We start from the raw sequence: 23,716 nt of genomic DNA on the forward strand, positions 1-23,716 counted from the left end.
AGATGATCATTAAGTCAAAGTCGACTCCGCAGGCTTCTTGGCATGAACCTCTATTTAGTCCCACTGTCATTTAAATGTTTACAAGTTTACAGTAGTCAGACACACTCGTTTTCCAGCCAACTTTTCTTGCACTGCCAGTCTTGCACGAGCAACACTAAATAACATCTTTGCCACCTCAATGCTCCACCGCATGCTGCTCTGTAAACAGGGTCTGCCCTTCGTTATACAGACACGAACAGTCATATAGGCCGGCAGGAACAAGAGCGTGCAACTTAAGTAATTCACTGATGTCATGCAAACAGTGACAGGAAGCCAAATGTTATATAACCTGGCTGTTAGAAATGGCCTCTCCTGCCAAAGCATACAGATGGGGGCATGATGATGTAATTTCAGGGTATACACTCCACCATGGTCGAGTCAGTACACAGCCAGTTATTCCTAAACGTCTGTGCCTGATAGTTTCCCCATTCAGGAATAGTGTAATTCTCTACAGCAGCTGCTTGTCTCTCATAACAAGTAAGTACAAGACAAGACCCAATTATGTAAAAGAAATGTTTATTTCCATAATTAACACATACAGTACATTATTTTTTTACCAACATAAAAAGTGCAATATGCATTCAAACTACAGCAATGTACAGTACAAAAATTACTGCATACTTAAATATAAAAAGAAAAAGGTTACAAAACTGTGAAGTAACCTATTGTGATCGTTGTCACGTCAGTGTGACAAAAGCTTTAAAACTCATCGATGATATGAGCATAAAAGCTTAACAGCTATGAGCCCGACGACTCCACCGAGTCTCTTTCGTTTCTCCCAAAGGTGCAAAAAGATGTAACAGCATTTAAATACGTACGTGATTGACATGATGATTCACATGTTTTGTACAGCTTCAATGGTGTTTCCAATTTGTTAAGACAGCCAAAAAAAAACTTTGGTTTTTCACATTTCAAAAAGCACAAATGAGTTGAAAATGTTGGCAACCCTTAAAAATGAATTTAAGGTAAAGAATGTTTGGATTTTGTGTTTATACTGTGTGTTGTATGTTTATAAGTCAGGTAACTTTAGCTTACAGACATTATATGATTTGACTGTCTCCGTTTCTGCCACACTAGTCGTTTGTGTTATGATTTCAAGCCATGCTGCATGACTCCTCCCTCTGCTCTCCCAACAACAAAGTACATGATAGGGAATGATGAGGTCAATAACATTACTACAATGTTATTTTGGAAGATAGCTTGCTGTGTACCAGTATTCACTCGATTAAAAAAAAGCAGTGCAAAGGAACAACAAACTCAGAAATGTTTCTGTTCTGTTTGTTGAAAACAGTGAGCATGCCTCTCTCTCTACGTTCATCTCATCCACTCACTCAGACTCGGACATACTTAATGCATTAACATACACTTTTGCATTAAAATGAGTTCTAAACAAATTTCCTCACTTTAACTTGACATCAGCAAATTAACTGAATTAAAGTCTTGCCTGGTGTTCATCTGAGCAAGAGCTCTATGCATGTAACATGAGGTAACCATTAATTTTACAACCCTCTAGCATCTAAAACATAAACTGTGGTAAACAACTCTACATTTATGTAACACTCTGCTTTCTGTCAAGTTTTTTGAGGGTCTCAAGTTCAACAATGTAGGCTACCACTTTGTACCTGACAGGGGAAGATAATGTAAGTGCCAATGGATAACAAGTTAAAGGTTATAGAGCGCCTTGTACCATCTCATCCTGCAGTCTAACACACAGCTCTGTGCCTCTGGTCTCGTAGGTAAGGCACTTGTTTGTCCATGAATCAAACAAAGTTAGAGGTGAACTGATGGCTTTACACACTTGTCAGATACAGCAATATGACTTTCATCATTGTGAACAGCAGTTTGAGAAACTATGTGGCAAAGGAGAGTGTACACTCCTTACAACAACAGTTGGCATTATTATTATTTTTTGTTTCTTTTCATGTGTTATCTCAGACTCAACTCTCTCCTGTCTCCAGAATCTGTACAACCTCCTCCAGCCCCACAGGGAGACAGATGAGGAAGTGAGTGGAGTGTATATAAACTCCACATGATTTGTCAGCTTCTGGGCTCACTTGGTAGTGCTCTCTCTGGAGTGTGCAAGTCCTTGCCGGGCCGGGAGAGAGCAGAAGTGGTGGGGGAGTCCCACTCCAGGCCTGGGTCTGGCTCTGGGGACAGTGAGAGGAGCAGCAGTGTTCCTGCGTCTGAAGAGCAGGCCGAACACAGGTCCTCGGAGGAGAAGTCGAGGCTGCCCAACTTGGCCAGCGAGTTGGACCGCTTCAGCCTCGAGGGCACGGTTAGGCCTGCCAGTCGCATGCGGGTCTCGATCTCCTGCGCCCTCTGACGTACGAGGCCAGGTTTCCCCCGAACACTGCGCAGACTGTCACTGCTGGAGCTGCGCGTCAGCGCGGAGCCATGAGGCGAGGAGGTGGGTGTGAGCAGCCCAGACCCCACCACCCCCAACAAGGCTTCATTGGTCAGTGGCACCACCAGTGGCTCTAACCGCACTTGGCATGGTGTTGAGGATTTAGTGAAGTCACCAGCAAAGCCGGCGAACTCCTCTTCTTCATCAGTGTGAAAGGGACTCTTCTTGGACCTTTGGCATGCGTGCAAAGGCTTCAGAGAGTGCAGGCTGTCCTGAGATAAACCTGAAAGTCTCTCTAGTCTCTCTGCACGGCGACGGACCAGCCCAGATCGACGCAGCTGTAAAAGGGTCTCCTGTTGTTGGCCAACGTAACAAGCCACTGCAGGCTGCTCTTCCTCCAAATCCATACTCATCAGCTCTGGAAGAGCCTCTGAGGCAGCTGCAGACTGGCTATCATCAAGCTCAGCCTTCACTTCCAAGAAATCACCATTGTCCTCAGGCTTCCCTATCTGCAGTGGTTCTCCTGGCTGCTCCTGTCTGTCAAGTGGAGCTGTGGTTGGGGAGGCAGCACAGTTGGCACAGTCACACAGAGGGCCACAGGGGCTCAGCAGTCCCACTGAAGATGTGAGGCCTTCAGGAGAGGTATGGGACTGTGGAAATGAAGCACTTGGGACTTCAGGAGGACTAGGGTTAAGGCAAGGCTTAGAGGCCAGGGTTGGAGAATCTTCTTTCTGACTGGACTTGGTCTTATCCCACCACGACAGAGCAGAAGCATCAGCTGGAAGAAGGATGGAGGAAGGTTTTCCCTAAACAAAGACAGGAAAGGAAAACAAATTCCAGATGAACAGTTATTTATGTAAACTTTATTCATTTAATCAATAACAGTACTCACATTCTGACATGTGGGACAATCATAACTTACATTGTGGCTATGAGGAATGCTCAAATGGTTGTTGTTGTTCGAATTTTCATTGAGGGTTGCCAGGTCCATCCCGTTACCTTCCGTATCCCCCTCTACCTCCACATCTTGACCATCACCACCACTTCCTTCACCACCTCCACCATCATCTGGCTGCATTAGCACCTCCATGTCTGCCTCCTCCTTTTGTACATCCTCCTCATCCTCCTCTTCCACCGTACTGAACTCCAGCCTCAGACGCAGCTCCTCCAGGGGCTCTGGGCCACGATTGCAGGTCTGGGCAGCAGTTCCCTCAGCTGTAGGACCAAAGTGGGGGAGCGGCAGACCTTCACGCCCATCGAAGGCCTCATCATCCAGCAGAGCATCTCGCTCCACATCCTCGATTTCTATGAAGACTTTTTCCATGCCGAGAAGGGGGGGGCCGCGCACAGGTGTTGATGGTTCGCTGTCTAGTGCTGAGTCAGAGAGCCGGCGGAAATAGTAGTTGTTGTAGGCCGGGTCGATCGCAAGCGCAACAGTCCTGCACGGGGAGGGGCAAGCTGCACCTTTATCCGATAACGCCTCCTCACAGCAGGGAGACATGCCTGGCTCTGGAGTCAGGTGGCCTCCCTCCTCTCCTCCACAACACTGAGTCAAGCCCTGCTGCCCCTCTGCCATCTCGCAGTCTGCATCTGGATGCCACAGCTTGTTGTGTCGCTGTTTACTAGAAAGACACAAATTTAGCGTGTCAAACATAAGCAAAATTCACAGAACGGATCAACTAAAGGAAGAGGCAAATCAGCTTGAAGCTATAATCAGGTACAGTGCATCAAACAGTGCGAGCCGTAAACAGTCCCTTTACAATGAATACATAAAGACAAAAGCTACAGGTAAACAACACACGCACATACAACGAGTAAAGAACAGTACCTGGCATCTAAAATGCCCTCGTACTCCGCCAGCTGTCTCATGAAACCTGGGTTAGGTCGTGTGATGCTCCTCTTTTGCTTGACGAAGTTGTAAGCTTTCTCCAAAGTCCAGCCGTACTCCTTCATGGCGTAAGCGATGACGGTGGAGGCCGACCGACTGACACCCATCTTACAATGTACTAGACACTTAGAATGGTTCTTTCTGTGGGTGAGAATAATACTTTTATGACCAATTATAATACTATTATTACATTACACTATATTCCTGTTTGCTTCTCCATCATATCAGCAGAACCATGAAGATTAGTCTGATAATGGATTAAAAAACAACAGAGGCATCTGAGGAAAACAACCACAAAGACTCACTGTCCGACAGACAGAAAATAGTCCACATTTCTTATGGTCTTTTATGAATGTTTTGGAACACAACCGAGATGAAACAAGCAGTTATTGAATTTGTTTCCTCATTCACTCACTTTGTTCTCTCATTGCAACTCCCTCTTTCACTTGTTAACTCCTTAGCTCTCTCGATCGTCACTCATTCTCTTGCTCTCTCAGCTCGACTCATGCTCTTTTATCTGTTGCTTTTTTTTATGTCACTTATATTTGCAGTATTTCAATAGTATAATGGCAAATGCACATCCGTCTTCCTATTACTGAAATTGGTGGAATTCTTAGCTTTCTTGTTGTATGGCAGAAACTGTACACAAGCAAATTTTGCATTTAATCAATCAGCCATGCTCCAAGGCCATCGGAAAATATGTCCTCCCAGAGCAGGAAGTTAGGCTGGAAATATGATTCTTTGTGTTACACGTACGCAAGCCTGTGCAGGGGTCGCCTGCATTCACTTACACAGCATTTCTTTTATTCTTTTTTTAGCAGAAAACGTTGAAGCAAATAATAGAAACTACAATTATCTTAATCGGTCGATTGGATTAACAGTTCAGTGTGATCTTTGTGTTCACTTTCTCACAAAATCAAATGTGGGACATTAGATCTTGCACTTGAGTTCCAAATGAAAAGTTTCTGTTGTTGATAAAAACATGTTTCTAGCTAACTGCAGCAGTGTATTGTCACCACATCAGAAAAAGCAAAACTCAGTAGTCTCATGTAATAACTTAGTTTTGTTAGGACAAGATGTTTGTCATGTTAGGTGAACACATATTCACACTGTAGCAAGATATTTTCACAACACTACGACATAAAAATGTACCATTATCATTATTGTATAGGAAGAAACATTTCCTACCATAGCAATATACTATGTATTTAGGTCAGATTATAGCACGATAACTTATTGAAGTAACATAAAACGTTTCATGGTATGTGCTGGCTTACATTGTTACAACAAGAACCTCACGAATAATTAAGCATATGTGTAAGGAGGATGGATAAAAGGTAGAATATGGCTCATTTACACAATCTGATTCAGTGCTATTTCATGCTTGGATTGAAACATGACAAGATTCTGCTGTTGTTCAGGACAGTGGATGATATTGTCCAAACTTCTCCAGTAGTGCAATTTTTCATGGATAAAATGGAGGGGAACAGGGGCTCCATGGATGCCAGATTTATCATAATTCTATCCATCATACTGAATAACTGCTAAATATTTCCATTTTAAATACAGCTTGAAGCAAATGGTGTAAATGCTCAATTTTCCTCAATTTATTCATTCCATATCCATTCGATAATGCAAAATGTTTCACATTATAACAAGATAAAGAGAATACTGTTATACCAAGAAAAATGTTTCATTTACAATGTGAAAAACATCATGCTATAAAAATAAACCTCTTCCATTATAGCGTGAAAATGAGAGTTTTTTCTTTTGCTGGTGTGGCTCTGATGCTCTTCCGTAGTTAACTGATAAATACGTGAGCAACATGTTTTCTGTTCCACTCAGGACTTACTTTGCTTTTACAATGAAGTTGTACGTGTCATTCCAGTGAGCGAGCAGGTCAGTGGCCTCTTCATCGTAGACGCGTATGTTGTGATAACTGAATGTGCCTGGAAAGAAGTTGTCTATCTCCCGGGTAACGTTGAGGATATAGCCCACCCTGGGGAGGAAAGATAATGTTAACTCATCAACAACATTCTTTCTTGCTCAAATCATAATGAAAATATGTTTTGTGTGCGGTTATCTTAGCTCCACTATAATCTAAAATAAATCACCCCGTCTCTTGCAGCTCCTCCAAATTAGATGCATTCCATTCGGATCCCTAAAAACAAATGAGTGAAAGTACTGTTTAGACTGAGTATATTTTCAAACCTTTGGAAGACTATTCTTTCTCCAAAACAATTATTTCACGTGGAAGATTACTTAAGCATCAGTTTTCCTTTGGGATGTAATGGAAGGGAATCATTTCTATCTCAGATATTCACAGGAAACAACAGATGCAGCAGGAGTTTTTTCTAAATGTAACAGACAGCCTCAGTGTTCCCACCAGGTAGACATGGTCAAAGATGAGGGTGGCTTTGTCCATCTGGCCCAGGATTAGCAGCATCTCATTGTCAATGAACTCTTTGTACTCCTTCAGGTTGCAGTTCATGTGCTGCTCCAACTCTGTGCGGATCTGAAAAAACAACAATAAAGCATAACTTGACTTCTAAGTGAAAGGTTTAAAGGCATGAATTTTTACTTCATGAACATGAATTATTCCTACAAAGCAGAGAAAGGCTATAAAAGGATATTAAAACACTTCCAGCTTACAATTTGAACTGTCTGGATGTCATTAAGAAATGGTGGTAAACAGGAACTATGGAGGTCATGACAAGAGCAAGGAAGACCAAGAAAACTTTCAGCTAAAACTGCACGTCTGCCGGGCAAAAAGCCCTCATATGACTGCAAAAGGAGCTGCAGGAAGGTTTAGTTGCAAGAAGGTTTAGCTGACACAGGAGTGGCGAGGGTGTACTGTTCCATTCTGCAATGCTGATGCACAAACAGGATCCACATTGAAGAGTCATCAAAGGGAAAGCCTACTTATGACCTTGTCACAAAAGTCGAAGCTAAAAATGCGCAATGAAACATCTGGATAAACCAAAGACATTTTAGAAGGAAGTACTGTGGACAGATGAATTTAACAATGACTTGTTTGTCCTCAGTCATAATCAAGTTTGTGCATGAAAGATGAATGAAAACAACATCTTGACTAGTGTTAAACATGGTGGAGATATTCTGCTTTGGGCAGTCAGTGGCACAGGAAACATTGCATGAATAGAGGGAAGAATGGACTCCCCTAATTGTCAGCAAATTCTTGGTCCACATTTCCTTCAGTCCTGAAATAATCATTGAAAATCTGTACACAGATTTTAAACATGTTTCACGTACAAATCAGCAATCTGATCAGAAAGACTGAGCGTTGGCTAGCTGTGGCTTCTGCCAAAGGTTTGAGAGTTGGGGGTAACTAAGTAGGGTGCACAAATGTCACAAATACTGTTTTTTGAATGAAATAAAAAGTAAGACGCTTTAACATTTTAAGTATGGCATTTACTTCTTTTCATTTAAAAAGCAACAAAACAAGGAATAAGTGCAGATAGTTAAACGATATTGTGCAGATTTAATGCATAGGCGCATGGGAAAAGAAACGCTTTGAGAAGCTTCTTCATCTTTAGAGAAACATAAATACAGCCACTGAAAATCAAACCACAACAAACACACACCATTGTTTGTGAGCTGCTAAAGTTTTTTACCTGTTTGCAGGTGACGTTCTCGAGGTCCTGGCACGTCATGATGCTTCTGAGTTTGGCTTTAATAAGGCACTCTGTCCTCTCTCTCTCTGAAGGCCTACCAAAGATGAACTCTTAGTAAAATCTCCGTACTCACACAACGCTCCTAAAATGTGAAAACAAGGAATCCTATTTAAGCTGCATTGCGTTTACTGACTTGTCGACAAACATGGTGGGTGAATCGGGCCGTGTGGTCTCCAGGTCTTTCATGGCGTTCCACTCGTTGATGCAGCTCTGGTCTGAAGCGATGCAGCTCTCGTAGTAGCCCATCCAGGTGAGAGCCATGCCTCCAGGGAAGTAGTTGTACCTGCGTGACACCTCACATGCTTTGTGCATCACCTGCAGGGCTGACCTAGATTGTTTGTGTTGGAAAAAAAGAAGGTTACACTTTTAGATGGCTGATGGAAGAAAGATTTTCTGAGCCAAATTAGAAAAATACTGAAATGACTGCATTTACTATCTGAATGTAAGCGGTTCTGTGCATATGTGTCTTCATGCCAGCAGGTGGCAGAGTGAATCAGCGCTGCCTCAACCTGCATCACTGCAGCACTGTGTGTCTATCAGGAGACGTGTTGTGGTGTGCCGTGGAACTAAACGGTTGTAGACAGCCACTGCGATTACTCACCACATGGCCTGCACCGACACGGGTTTGAAGACATGAGTGCGACCTGCTGTATTCACGGTAAAACCCCTGAGGAGCAAACAAAACAGATGGTTACTCCCTGGGGTGGAGCGCCATGTAGCTGTGCAACAAACTGACAAATAATCTTACAACTACTGTGTTCTCTGTCCTTACAACCAGGGGCACGATGGGGGCTTTTCAATGTGTTAATTTGTCTCCTCACTTGTGTCTCTTTCTTATGTCTACCTTAGAGTAAGGATGTGTGAGAGAGAGAGAGAGAGAGCAATGCGAGTATGGATGATCTGAAGCTGTCAAATAATAAATACCATGTTTTATAGTGTCACGTCTTAAGTGACATGATGTGCTGCACAGATGTATCGTCTGCTAAAACGAGCTACGACCTACAAAAGCAAAGTATTTATTCGTCATGTCACTAGATTAAAGCCTTCCACATAGGATACACCTGTGCTTCCTCACTCTCAGAAAGCCTTCTCTCTCCCCGTGCCCTCCAAGTGTGTTGAAGTAATTGGAAGAGATGATGGAGGAGGAATGACTGTCAGCTCACTGAAGCAGAGAGGATACGAGGAAGCGAGAGTTAGCATAATGCTAAGCCCCCAGTGACAGACAAACTCACCCGTCTCCATCCAGATGGATCTTTGTGTCGCTCCACAGAGGTAGTACCATGCCGATCGAACAACTTTTGCTAGCAAAACAGAATAAAAATCAAACTTTACTCGGCAAACAGAAAAATGTCCACAAACAAAGTAAATGTGAATTTCAAATTTGATTAAAATATTTTATTTAGAATAGAAAAGAATGTATTCAAAGTGAGGTGAGTTTAATGGGATTAAAAGCAAGACCAGTCATACTGAGAAAAATCCATTTTCTTTGAAATGGATCAGGTTCATCAATGAATTTTCACATATTAAAAATCACTGTTTTATAATTGCTGCATTCTTAGATTATTCTTAAACATATCTTAGGCAAGCTAAGGAATAGTATGTTTTAGGTACAGTACAACGTCTTGTGATGTAGTTTTTTTTTTCAGTGCACAGTACGCAAGTTATTTGATTTCGTAAATAAAGATTGGTCTTTTCCAACCAATTCCTTTACATTACTTTGCCTAAAAGATATTCAAAGTAAAGAGTTAGCCTTTAACAGGATACATTGAGTCTATCTGTACCAGTCTTTGTTGGTGAAGTCGATTCCCAAAAGGATGTTCTCCTCCGTGTCCTGTCGCCCACTGGTGTACACAACCACCATGTACCGCACACGATCTGACCATGCACTCTCCAGCCGTACTGCCTGCACAGAGGAAACACAGTTGACTTCAAAATGTTTCCAAATATAGTAGTATTACCATAGAGCTGCCAAGCCAAAATACATTTCCTTACTGTGACATTTAACGGAGATTGTGAAATATATGGCTGACAATTTCAGGCTGTCTACGAGCAATAAAACTTGCTAAATGCATGCTGCTTTCATGCAAGTGCAAAACACTCACTGTACGCAACTACTATCGCTTTAGTGAGCCAACAAAAGGCTAGTAAAGTGTACTGGCCCTCCTTCTGAAATCTGTGTCCAACAAAGTGTCACAGTTGGATGTGCAAAGAAAACAGGACTACAGACTTGATGTAATAGGGTAACCGAGTCCTCAAGATGTGTGAGAGCACAGAGGTAGTTAACATAAAATAAAATAACTCTGCTTCACACTAACACATACACACACATACCATGGAAACATTTTGTAATGCTCTCGAGTGTGTTCAAGCCTGCGCTCATGAGCTAATAATTACAGTGAGCAAATAAGCATCCTAAGTACACAATAAAATGCATTCTGGAGAGTTTGCTATGCCAGCTTGTTAGTCATTGGCCTTTACGTGTGTGTGTGTGTGTGTGTGTGTGCGCATGTTTTTGTTTTGATGTATGCGCATACTCATGTCGCCTCTTACCAGCTTGATTCTGTCCTCCGAGCGAAGAATGTTTATCATCACCTGCAGGTGTTGAGGTAAGTCACCTGTTGGGAAAGATGGAGCGAAGTTTTGTGTGAATGACTATAAATTTACCTCATCACACAGACTATTTCACTTGGATATCACTGAGAGAGAATATTAATGAAAGGCAAGTAGATGAAGTTACACTGCTCCCTAGTGTTTAACACTAAAGCCTTCTCCCCATCAAGACTAAACTAAACCCTGCTCCTGGAAACAATAACATATAACCTGCTCAGTGATTTTTATCAGCTGTCATGTGTCATTAACTCACTCAATTGACAATAAACTTTGCGTTTTCGTACGAGCTATTTCATTCGCCTCAAAACCACAGTTCAAAAACTTGCCTTTGCTCATTTTACATCCCTCAGTGCTCCCTGTGCCAAGACATGTCTGTGGAGCTGGATAAGAAAACATGACGGACCAGCAGCAATGTAAAGTAGCAGCTGATAGAGAGCCAACAATTTTAAAATGTGTCAAAACAGGACAAATTGTGACATCCTGACTGATTTTAATTACAGCTACTGGTCTGAAACTGAAAGTGACAGCAATCAGTTATCTCATGATATCTCATCAAGCCTCACAATAATAAAAAAAAAATGTATAAAGCAATATCATCTTAGTTTTCCCACAGCATGCTATTGATCACTTTGCCACATATTTGGAAGGTTTGGAAGCGAAATAGATTTTATGTGCAAACCTGAGGTATGTTAACTTATATCAAGCTTTATAAATATGCAACTTTACAATTGAATGCAAGGACAAGGAGCCCATGATTACTAATTAAATATCTATTAACTGTCAATAGTCAAACACATAGTTTCCTCATTTCATCAAATTGCCTCAAACTTGCCCTTTAAGACAAAAAAAGAAGAAACAATTCAAAGTTTCAGCAGCAGAATGGTCAGACGTTGTTACACACAAAGCAGCAAATGTGGTAGCCCAGAGTTAAGACATGAATCATTCCTTCCTGACTTCAATCACACAGTATAGTTTAGAAGTAATATTCGGTCCATAAATCCCTGAAACTCAGCAGATGACCGCTATTCTTTTCTAGAAATGTGTGGAACTCATTTTAAACATTGTGCATAAACCAAAAAAAAAAACATGATTGAAGTGGATGAAAATGATACCTGCTGTTCCACTGGGCTATTGTTTGAGCATGTCGGCCAGACAAAACCTTCTGTGCAATTATTTGATGAATACCGCGAATGCTTTAAGTTCTTGGCCCACAGCTGCTAAAAAAAAAATTTATTAAAAAAATCTGGAGAAAACCATGTAACGGTGTTCTGGGTGGTTTCGATGTGGATCAAAGTCAAGTGAGTTCTTGGCCTTCACATGACTCTGTGGCAGAATAAGAACAGCTGCACATTACACAGAAACATAAATATACCGCATCAGTTGTATCATGTGTCAATGCTGAAGTGAGCAGTTCAACTCAGTTCAGCTGACAGCCTTTCTGCTTTGAGGTAAGAAACATTTAAGATCGATTAAAGTTTAGTCTGTATTAGTGTGTGCTGACTGGTTCCCCCACAATGCAATGGCTCATTTGCATGAAAAAAAGACAGAAATTCAGTTACATCCACAAAGTCAGTCTCCTTGTTTGTGACACAAAACATCAGTCAAGTCATCTCAGCACACATAAATATAGTTTCACAGATTGAAGCTTTTATGTACCTTTAAGCCGCGTAATGTCGTGTATTTTGTAAAATCTGGCTGATAAGAGAAGCAGCGTTTCTCTTCAAAACACTGATGGTAGCGCTCCAGCACTTACAACAGGAACACATTTATCAAGCACTTTCCTTAAGTCCGCCTCATTGTCTCACTCTCTTTTCAAAAGCGGCCACAGTTCCTGGGAAATGACACTGCTGTTCCCCCAGCCAAATGTTTCTGAGGACAAAGTAAGACCTACAAATATGTGGGTTACCTGACAAAGTGTCTGGTGAAGTGGGTAAAGCTGCCAGACGCAGCCATGACTTGCCAAATGACTTGGCAGCATTTTGGCTGCTGGCTGGTGCTGAATTCCCATCAAGCCGCTGCAATGTGGGGTTGGTCTTGAGTCTTTACAGCCATTATTGTGGCTTTCAATAGCGACATTTTAAAAATAGTCCTTGATTAAAGATACTTGCCAGCTCAGTTCAACTTGTCATGTAATTTCAGACTGTCATCAAAACAAAACCAAGTCACTGCACATCAGTTCATTTTATACACAGACACTGTGTGTCAAAAGGTCAAAATTGACACGTTTTGTGAAAGTAAAAAAAACAAAAAAATTGTTTAGTCAGCTACCTTCTATCAATGGGATCCTGTTCCACTTTAAAAATGACACTTATACTGTATGTTTGTTGTGCGCTGCTTCAATAATTATCCTCAAATAAACTGCAAAACAAAGACAAAGAGAGCGTGCTCAGAATAGTTATTTATCTTGTTTACCCACTGAGGAAAACAGAGGAAACGCAAGGTAACACAAACAATAAGAGCCTCCTCTAATCGTCAGCAGAAGTGTTGTCCACAGTGGTACCATACGCTGGATTTAAGTACTAATCTTCCTAAGCTATAGCTACATCGGGAACACGCTTATCAACGAAGCAGCCGTCCATCCTCCTCACCTCAACTACAAACATCTGCTGCAGCGTTACGGAGCGCCGCGAATAAACTCTTCACACAAGTTCAACTCTATAAGTTGGATGAGAAGTCAGACTAGGAGAGCAAAAGTACAATTTGGGGACAGTGTTTGTCATGACTTGTGGTTCTCACCTGCATGTTTGTGATGTGGATGTGCTTTCTGGCCCTGGTGACTGCTTCCTTGCTGCAAGAAGAGAGCAGCACCCTTCACCATGAAGAAGCTCTCACTCAGGCTGCGAACAAATAAGAGAGAGGAGTTACCAGTGTTGAAAAATAGACCGCGTACATCAGACACGGCGCTGCAGAGCAACAGTTTAGCACAACTGCTTCAGCATGTTCACTGGACAGTCAGACTGAGTACTACAACACAAGAGAAATTTAATTTTTCGTTTTAACAGGATGGTTCAGTTCAGTTAGACACAGCCAACAAGATGAAGATAAATCACGGTTGTCTGCTGCTGGCAAATCAACTCAACAGCTGAGTGGAAAAGCCCAGCTGCCACGTTACAGAGGCAGACCTCAGGTCTGCAGCCGCCATGAATCAAGCTTTGATCCTGAACGGTTATCTGTCTTTTTTCTCCCTGCATGCGCTGCACTCACATTTGACTTGTGAGGTCTATGCTGGCTTGGTATAATACAACACAGACCTAAATAACTGACCTAACTGCAGTTTTTTGTGACTGCTAACTTGCACAATGACCAAAAAGCAGCAATTACCCCTTCACACCTGCCTGTAAAAATCCAGGTTAGGCTTCAGAGCTGTCAACAGATAACACTAGTAAGGAACTGCAATAAAAGCAAAGTGAGGTGTTTCCTCCAGGCTGAATTTGATCATTCCATTTCACTGAAGAACAATGTGAGCACATTAATAAATGTACCTGGCAGCTGGGTGGAACAACTAGGTATTCTGTGCGTGCAGTGTAGCAAACCAGGACTTCATTACGAAAGTGCAGAACTGATGAGTGACGGGATCAAAACAAAATCTCAACAGGTACCAAAAACAAGCCTGTCAGACACCCCTCCTACAATGAAATCATTTTATTGAAGCAGTGACAGTATGACTGGATGATGCCAGCTTAAAAGAGCAACACTGGCATTAGTCAAATATTATTTTACACTGATAATACCTAAAAATAGACAGTTCAGAGAAAAATAACTGTTTTGCATCAGCAGTTTGCATTACTACAGTTTTAAAACTCAGTACTGTCCATACTTGCGACAAATAGAAAATGCTGGTTGTTGGTATCAGCTAAGCACTTAGAAAAAGTAATATATAAATGATGGCCCACATCCCCAGCATCTCCAAAACTTTAATTCTTTTGGCTTCATCTAAATGAAATGAACAGCTATAAGTACAGCACATCCAGTTCTGAATCTGTTCCCTCAGCCAGCTCACTCTCTGATCAGACTGTCACAACCCACATACAGAAGAGCAGGCCTGGCCCAAACAGATGATTTTGTGGGAACAATGGATTTCATTTTGTGCACCTCACAATAAATTCCGGCCGCCCCCAGCACCGCAGGGAAAAAAAAAAGTTTCAGTGACAAAGCATGGGGGTGGACACTTCTCAACGAGAGCTTTTGTCTCACTTTGGTAGATTTTTGTTTCACTCCGTCCTCGGTTTGAGATTTATGAGACTGTCAGGAGGGTCTACTGTCAGGGAATGATAGATAATCAGGGAACAGTGGCAAAACCAAGAGCACAAGGAGGGCTACAGTGTCATCACTGTTCTGAACGCTGTACAAATCCATGCTGCTCATTCTTTCTTTTCTAACGGGTAATTCAACAGTGAGTCCACAGGTCTTAACCTGTGATACCGGATAACTTCAAGGGAAAGAAAAACCCTTTAAAAGTGCACTCTGGTGAAATTTGAGGATGTGTGAAACAGGTCCTCATGCGTAAATCAAGAGCTGTCCCAATGCTTCACGGGCCATTCTCAGACATACTAATTGAACAGCCTCAGCTCCATCGTCTCTTGCCCCACAGCACCCTGCTATCAGCTTCTCCACAAACACTAGGGCTAAAAATATATCTGGTATCAAACCAAACAAAGAACATGAAAGAAAAAGCTTGCCAGATAGCCTGAATGACTCTGTATGAATATAACCTACAGTATGTACAAGTCATTTACATACGAGACAAAGAATGTGATTAACTTGAACAAAGATACGGCCAGTAAAGTGAATGTGCACAACTGAATCTCAGCTACAAGCGAATGACAACTTACTTTGATTGAGGATCATTATCTCATATTTGAAGGACAAGTTCTGTGACAGAATCAGTATGTTAGCCTGAAATGACGTCACACTATCTGTTGTAAAATGACAACATTTAGAAACTTAGCATGGAACAATAAAGCAACAACAGAAGAGCTTTTTCGTTTTCAGAATTGTTCATAAGCATGAGCTAAACTCAAAGGCCAATGAGCTTAGAGAAAGTAGTCAAAACGAAGGTAAACTACACTCACATGCGGTTTATCTCACTCTGGGTCAACACAGCATTCTCCACGAAATAAGGTAGCATCTTCATCACGGCCTCCTGAATTGGTTCTACAACCAGATGCATCCTGTTGACCGAAAAAAAGCACAGGGTCTCTCTGGATGGAGCTACCTCCTCTTCATCGGCCCCCAGAAAAACAGTGAAGGAGCAAAGTGTAAAAGAAGAACAACGGTTTCAGGCTTCAGGTCTCGGCCCTCTGCTTTTGAATGACAGACTGACTGACAGTCTGCACTCATCTGTGCTGCTCAGAGAAGAAGTGCCGTCTGTTCAGACGCCACTCCCTCTGCTTGCCTCCTCCTCTCTCCATCTGAGCGTCTGTATGTGCAAGTCAGCCTCCTGCCTGCAGGGATATACTGCAGCCTCCACCCGCTGCCTCAGGCACACAACCAGCCCTCCACCTCCTTCGCTCTGTTTTGTCTGTGTCACATTCTTTTCCAGCATACGAAGGCTAAACATCCAAGACTGTAAGCAAGATTTGAGAGATGGACTTTCCCTTCTTTCAGCATTAGTTGTTTACTTTCTTCATTCATCAAGTCAGGTCAGTAGAAGGTAAAGAACAGGTTTCCTCTTTGACCAACGCAAAATATGTCCATTTCCACGTCTTGTGTTGCTAAAACCATGTCAGTGGCAGTGCCCGTTTCTCTATCCATCTTCCAGGAGAAAGCAAAACAACATGGAAAACAAAAAAGCAAACAAAGGAGTTTTGGCCCAAAACTCCCTAATGGGATGTCTCCCTTTGCATGCCACATTATGGGTCAACAGAATCCAAGGTAGTGCCTCCAGGGAGCTTAACACTGGGGCCAAGCATGGGTGGAAAGGCCAGTGAGAACTGGCAATGTCCCAAAACTTCCAAATCTCATTACACACAGGCTTATAAGGGAGGGATTATCTTGTCTCCCTCCTTCAAGTGGTCATTGCTGGCTGTCACTCACTCATATGTTCCACAAACAAACCACAGTGTGGTAGATTACTGCAGACAATGACAGGATAAGGAGAAAATATATTTTATGTCTCATACATCTGCAACAGCAGAGAACGTTCTTTATCAATCAGTGAAGGAAAGGTAAAACAAACAACTAATTAAATACGCTCATGCCACTGATGTTCATAAAAACTGCTAAAACTGAGCCTGCAGATGTTTGGGAGCTGAAAGCTAATCTAGGCTTTAACTTTCTTTAGCACTTTCCCTTTCTCACTCAGAAGTAAAACCCTCACGCACATACAATGCAGTGGCACAACTCCGTTAATCTGGGAGGTTTCACTGACAGACATTAACAATAGTGCTGCGACACAGATAACAGGATAGCCCTCCTATTCTCCTTAACAATGGGACAATGTCTGTAACACTCAGTCACTAGCAGGAACCGTGTTCTACAAACTGATGCTGGTTCATTGACGTTCCAGGTGGAAACTTGGACAGCTGGATGTGTCAGGTGCAGGTACCTGGCTGTAGAAAATTCCTCTGCGTTTGAGGTCAAGCTTTAAAAGCAGGAGGTAGGAATGATGGCATGTCACAGAGTTAAGGTATAGTTTGTTGCTGCTACAGTATCCAGATGGACATGGACGGGGCCAAACAGGACCAGATGTCCTCTAAGCCACCGCCCTGAGTCACCAGGCGGCATGTGAGAGAGGTGTCCTGGATTACACCGAGGACTCGCTACAAAGAGGCTACACAGAGGCCGGAACCAGGCTGCTTTATTCACGGTTTTAAGAGTGTTTTGCACGCACCAGCACATTGAGGGGGAAAAAAAGCCTCCTCTTGAGGCTGCCAGTTGCATAATGCTGACATTTTCTCACTGACACCGCTCAAAGGGGTGAAGAGAGGGAGGGGCGGGACAGGGAGGAACAGACCACCTCAGGTATCAGTGGAGACATGGAGGGCCTGAGCAGGAAACACATGACATCATCAGGTTATAGGGGAAAATGAACCTACAATAAAGACCTAAAGCTAAAGTTATGCTGCCTATGTTTCTCCTATTTATACGCGTGCCAAATTCAAAACCAGAGAGCACTGGGACATATCATGGCATTTAAATTACTACCTGTAAGGTGTGAAAGTGAAGCAGTGAGTTTAAATTGACTTCATGTTAAAATTACGAGTTCTCTGGTATATTTTTCTTCCATTTGGCGAGTTCATAACCTCCCGATCTTTCCTTTGACTCGGCGCTGAATTATTCCTTCTCACTCCAAACACAAACATTAACACACGTTCTTGTTTAATTCTGTGCCGACTCTGCTGTGTACGAGGTGGTAAAGTGAAATCACTCTTTGGTTCTGTGCCACAGACACCTGCATGGTGTTTACGTTGGACCGTATCTACCCCTTGGGCTTGTCATCGTTATCGAGGTCAGCCTCAAACAGCAAGTACAAATACTCCCACTTGGCAAACTTGCAGCTGTCCATCAACACATGTAAGTGCATATCTAGCGCTGCAGATAAGTACAGCATGATCTAAAGAGTAATATGTCTGTCAAATAAAAATCAAACTAATACACTATATACTATAAACATGAACTGGCATCCTAATTGCTTAAGTAGCTTACAGGCCCCGCAAAAAATGAAAGAACTCTTGAGGCCAGTCAGGACTCGCATCATGCATAGATGATTCTCACACACATGCATTGCTTAGGGACACTGCATTGGCTGTTGCATAACTGGAAAGAAAGTGAACTCTTGGAGTGACGCATTTAGCTTATCTCACTCTCGCAAGTGTTCTGTTTCTGCAAAAATTCCTGAAGTTTATCTGAAGTTTCAGCTAAAAATGAAATGAAAAACAGCAAATCACACATTCATAAGAAGAATGCAAGTTCATATTAGAACAGAGGACTGTGTCAAAAAGAGTGACACATAAAGACCTACTTTATCATCACTGTTCTGGTCTTGACAAGTTAATTTCAGGCATGACATCAAAAGATGCAGATTATTAGAAAAATTATTGTTAATCTTATTTGAACTAAAAATAAAAGCAACAATGCTATAAAATGTAGTTTGGCTCAGTTTTGGGTAGCCATACTTCTAAAGCCTGATATTACAGAAGCTAAAGTGCATATACAATGAACAGTCACATATGTTTAACAGAGAAAAAATAAAGCACCAGCATGTGGGTGCTTTGACATAGTATAACTGTCTTTGCATTTTGGGCCTGTACAAGTCTATAGAGTATGGAGTTACTGGGCCTTCTTGCATGCAGAAAACCAGAAACCCTTTAGCTTCATAAACAGGAATTCTATATCTAAAAGACACATTTACGTCATAACAAACTTAAAACAGCTCAAAACTGTACATTTGCATTGACGCTAATAAAATAAAAGTGCAAGACAAATTGCCGGGTCTATCCATTTTCTTTGAGAAAAAAATAAAATCTCATAACTCTCAAACTGCCCCAGAGATTCTGTTGGAGCTTTTGCCAGGAAGCCTATTATATTATTTAACACAGCTGAGTCACACTGTCACAATTTGTAAAGCCCTAATCTCTTATCCAATGATAACTAAACTACACACATTCACTTGGACTGTGACTATTTTCAGAAGTGAATGCACAAAACACAAGTTACTGGAGCCAAGTGGTTTCTTTAAATCATTTGCTTTATTCTAAAAATGTATTCTTGGTCTTGTAGCGCTATCAAAAATAAACACAAAAAACCCCACTTTAGACTGGAAAAGCACCGTTGCAACAGTAAAGGCTAAGGACACTGTGACTTTTTTTTCTGGTACGTATACAGTATATAAACATTTTATGTCTATGGGTATCCAGAAGTGAAACTGCAACACTCTGCTTTACAGTTTCTCTGTCGTTCTGGCAACCGTCACCAAATTTAGCATATTGTGACAATGCATTTGTTGTTGTGAGCATTTTAAACTGAAAAATGTTCCAATATGAAGCAAGAACCAGCAAATACTGGATGTTTTTCCTCTATAAAAGCAACCAAATGCCAAAATTGCAATCAGCTGTCTGAGACGCTGAAGAAACGCCAAGTGACTCAACTGATGACGCACAGCTCAAGAACAAGTTCATCGATCTGAGTGGTAATAAATATACAGACACGCTTGTCAACATATTACTTGAGAGACTACTGAGAATAACGTGTTTCTTTTACACTTGGCTATTAGCAGCTGATGACTCTGCCAACAAGACAGACAGACAGGTGTTTTATGACACAGACTCTCAGTTGTTCTCATTTGCTGATGCCAGCTAGTCTGCCGCCATCCCAGATTTCGCTAAATGACTCAAACACAGACGCAGCCAGTCCGTGGGTAACACCTGTGTATCGTGTACCATGCAACAGAAGGAATAAACTAAACTCCATGTAAACTCACCTCTGATTTATTCGCCGCTCATCTTCACTCCCAAAATCCTGCAAAACAGATAAGGGGAAAAATGAATAACATTAAATCCAAGTTGACCGTTTTGTTAACAAACATTTCCAGCTTGCAAGTTTGACAGAAGCTATCGTCTTGTCTGGCATTTTAAGTAATCACAAGATAACCCAAAATAGTGGTGTTATGCATATGGTACGTTTATGTTCAACCGAATATAAATATGATTCATTTAAAGCTCAATCCTCAAAACTGAGATGCAAAAATCCTAATCTTAGTCCAAAACCCTCACTGCTGCCACTCTTAAACTTAATGTCCCTCTTCAGGCATTGGTTTCACGCCTTAAAAACTCATCTCTGTTGATCAAAGTTACATATTTAGATGTTTTTTTCCATGAAAATAGTCCCCTCCAACGAGCACATCGGTTAGCCTGCGACTCTGCTCAAACACTGGGACACTACTACGATACGCAATGGCAAGATGTAATATTGGAGTAATCCTGTAAAACATGTTCGAACCGAAAACCAATTCTGATGAAAAAGAACAAGAATGCATAAAGCCCCACCGTGCAAATAGACAGGGTTGACTTCTTCGGTTTGTTACATATAAAACCCAAGCAATCATTGTTTTTGAGACCGTTATTAGCATGCTGCAGGTCTAAGGTAAAAAAGCTCCGCCATGTTTATGTCCCACATGATACGTCTTCCAGCATATAAAAAACATATGGGCATGTTAACAAGGTAAAAAAACAACAATTCCATTTTCACCAGATGGGGTCTTTGTGAAAAAGCTGCGTCATCATGCTGTAATCGAAACACCATGCCTTAACCTAGTCTGCACGCTTATGTATATTGCTCCTCTTAATTAGTATGGACAGACAGATGGCTATAGTTTAACTTAAGCATTAAAATAAGCAAGAGAACTAAATCTGGCAGTAAAGTCCAATCGAGTTCAACCCTGTGTCTTATTCTCAGGTTGCTGTCAAACACAATGCCAGTGTAGTCACGATGAATGATGGTGTGTTATTTTCATTTAAAAGCAGCCACACCAAAAAGAGACGCTTTCAAGCTGTGGGAGCAGAAGTGAACTGAAAGCTCATCAACACACCAAGTAAACATATATGTCTGGCTGTACAGACAATGTTCTTGTGAAGGTGTATTAGGGGCTGGCGATGGGACTTTGAAAATAGTAATCAAAGCCAAAAGCAATCCCTCACTTTTGTCACTATCCTGCAATTTCAACTGCAGAAAATACACCAAAGTCAAAATAGTTTGGGGTTTAATCAAGTAAAACACATATACAGTAGGATATAACAGGAGTGCCGTGTCTGTCAAGTGGTTTAGCACCAAATTCCAGGAGCAAAATCATTCTTGCAAAATTTATATACACACCCTAATACATTTATCATTTCAGGATTTTCTAAAACTAGGCAACTTTTTCTTTGCCCTGCTTTGATCAAATCTAAACTGGCATAACGATATAAAGTGGTGTGTGTTTTTTTGCATGATAATTTGACAATAATTAAACCCACAAGTTTATATAATAAGATTTGTGAGTGACTTTGGTCAGAAGTAGAGAAAATCACTCTAAAAATGCCTTCATGCTTAAAGTCGAGGAAAGAAATCAAAGACAAATTCAACCTCATTGGCATTTAAAACAAGGAAAACTGCTTTAAGAGACACTTTTCCACTGTAAATCCTACAGTCACTGTGGTACATCTGCTTCAAGTAAAGTATACTCAGCAGGAAAAAAGAGGAAAAGGTCATGAAACAATGCATGACCGAGTTGATCTCCATTACTGTGCATTAGGATGAACTAATTTCACACATTAACCACCTCATGCCTACACGGCGGCATCTCCCTCACATCCCTGTTTACCTCACTCCCTTTTTCCTCCCCTTCCTACAGTGGTGCTCCTCACCCCACCCACCCTTCATGAGAAGATGACATCATAGCTGCAGCAAATTTTTGCCAGCTTTCTCTGTCACACCTCAACACAACCTACAGCAGCTCCGTGGCACAGGGACACAATCACATCTTTACAATACACAATCCGCCCGCAATAATGATATGTACGTGTTGCATTGTCATGATCATGCTGTGGAAACAAAGTTCATCGGTTTAGGCTTAACCCAGCTCCAACTCAAACTCTAAAGGTTGTACATAAACACAGCAAGAGATGTCAAATCTGTTCCTCTGACACTCATACAGAGCAGAATAAGGTGAGCTATTCTATTTACAGCTGGTAGTTAGCGCCCCCATCTGGAAACTAGCAACTACACTTAAAAAGGGAACTTGCCATATTCTGTGATTGATAGTTTTGTGGCTTAAACGGTTACTTTTATTAGTTTTTTGTGCCCAGAAAACAGTTAAACTCAAAATGGGAGTCTCTACTGGTATAGAGAAGTATAGGCAACTTCAATGTTTTTCCAATATGGGTGTTTGCCAGTCTGGAAATCTCATACTTTCCTATACTTAACTGGAACGACCAACAATACACCACAATGGAAACTCACAGAGGCATCCTGTGTGGAGTTGACTGAATGTTTCTACTCTGTAGTCTGGCGGACAATTTTATAGCTGAATCAAGCTTTAAGAATTAAGCAGAAAAATCTCACATTTACACAATTTGAATTACTGTCAATTTAGCAAAAATGCAGCAGTGTAATGAGCGCCCTGTTACTGTTGTGCTGCCAGACAGAACGTGTGATTTAATGTCTAAGAAAAACGTAGATTTTCAATGTCAGCCGGTCCCATCATAAACAGCTAATGTTAGCTACAGCTTATATCATTCATACGGCACTTGTCAAACTAAGCTAACGTTTGCGCAATAAAATTAGCACCTGGCTGATTTAACAGCTATAAAATTTAACAACATTTTTAAAATAGCTGACAGACATTTTGGTATATGTGGTGGTCAGCTGCAGCTACAGCAAATATAAACAGCACACTGTATCAGATACAAACGCTAGCTACCGTTAGCTAGCCGCCTAGCATAACACGTTAACTAACAGCGCTAATTTAGCTTCAATCAGCGGGCCTTTCTCCAGCAACATCTCCCTCATCCCTCAGTCTCACTCCACCACACCGGAGCATCGCTTCGGTTCATCCGGGTCCAAACTCACCTCACCCGCGGTCGTCGTTGCTGTGCTGGCGGTGGAAGCGGCGCTCGGGGTCGGGGACCGCTGCAGAGTAACCAACGCCATGGCTGGAAGCTGAGGATGATGCACCGGCCGGCCGCTGTGGCCTGGTGAGCTGCAGCTAGCTGCTGAGCTAACCGGGTACTACTGATAGATGGACGGCTGATTGGAGGGACGTGATATCCTGCAGGCTGGGCTCTGTGCAGGAAGTGCTGCCTTCAAGGCCCTATCCATCCCCAATGCACCCTTCTCTGTAATTATATAGTGGTAAAGTAATTATTGTAAAACTAAAATGTCACTCATGCAAAGCAGTTTTTTTGTATATCACCTTTAAAGTGACCATTTCAGACTAGTTTGCAAAACATTTAAACGATCATTCAGACCAACTTTAAAATAATGCAAGCAAATGTAAAAAAAACACATTTAAGTAAGATTTATTTAATGATTAATCAGAGTTGAGACTGCATCAGGTAGCTTTGGTCTGACAGTGAGTGCACTGAAATATAAACATTTTGTGCAACTAAAGGAACATTTTTCCAAAAAAGACACCAGAAATTGGACTAAAATATTTGATAGGGAAGT

General features: G+C 41.7%; 1 protein-coding gene across 2 annotated transcripts; it reads right to left on the minus strand.

Annotated features, from left to right (window-relative positions):
* Positions 1–538: 538 nt before the first annotated feature.
* Positions 539–23,314, minus strand: ssh1a (slingshot protein phosphatase 1a). 2 transcript variants are annotated; one of them, XM_022198744.2, is made up of 15 exons: positions 23,120–23,314; positions 19,995–20,032; positions 13,310–13,410; positions 10,514–10,578; positions 9,745–9,866; positions 9,196–9,264; positions 8,565–8,630; positions 8,097–8,291; positions 7,904–7,997; positions 6,658–6,786; positions 6,386–6,432; positions 6,124–6,270; positions 4,212–4,412; positions 3,306–4,005; positions 539–3,189 (listed from the first exon to the last, which is right to left on the minus strand). In XM_022198744.2, the coding sequence occupies exons 1-15, from the start codon at positions 23,198–23,200 to the stop codon at positions 2,077–2,079; spliced, it is 3,168 nt and encodes a 1,055-aa protein (XP_022054436.2). In that variant the 5' UTR covers positions 23,201–23,314; the 3' UTR covers positions 539–2,076. The 2 variants fall into 2 exon arrangements, with proteins under 2 accessions (XP_022054436.2, XP_022054443.2); XM_022198751.2 differs by lacking the exons at positions 19,995–20,032; positions 23,120–23,314 and adding an exon at positions 15,646–15,993.
* Between the last annotated feature and the right edge of the window lie 402 nt (positions 23,315–23,716).

Source organism: Acanthochromis polyacanthus, chromosome 7, assembly GCF_021347895.1.
Source record: "Acanthochromis polyacanthus isolate Apoly-LR-REF ecotype Palm Island chromosome 7, KAUST_Apoly_ChrSc, whole genome shotgun sequence".
Classification (NCBI taxonomy): domain Eukaryota; kingdom Metazoa; phylum Chordata; class Actinopteri; family Pomacentridae; genus Acanthochromis; species Acanthochromis polyacanthus.

Coding starts and splice junctions, on each gene's coding strand:
- ssh1a (XM_022198744.2), bottom strand. CDS start 23,200: ATGGCGTTGGTTACTCTGCAGCGGTCCCCGACCCCGAGCGCCGCTTCC. Junction 8,631..9,195: donor ATCCATCTGGATGGAGACGG/GTGAGTTTGTCT, acceptor TTTGCTCCTCAG/GGGTTTTACCGTGAATACAG. Junction 4,413..6,123: donor AACTTCATTGTAAAAGCAAA/GTAAGTCCTGAG, acceptor TCTCACCCACAG/AAAGAACCATTCTAAGTGTC.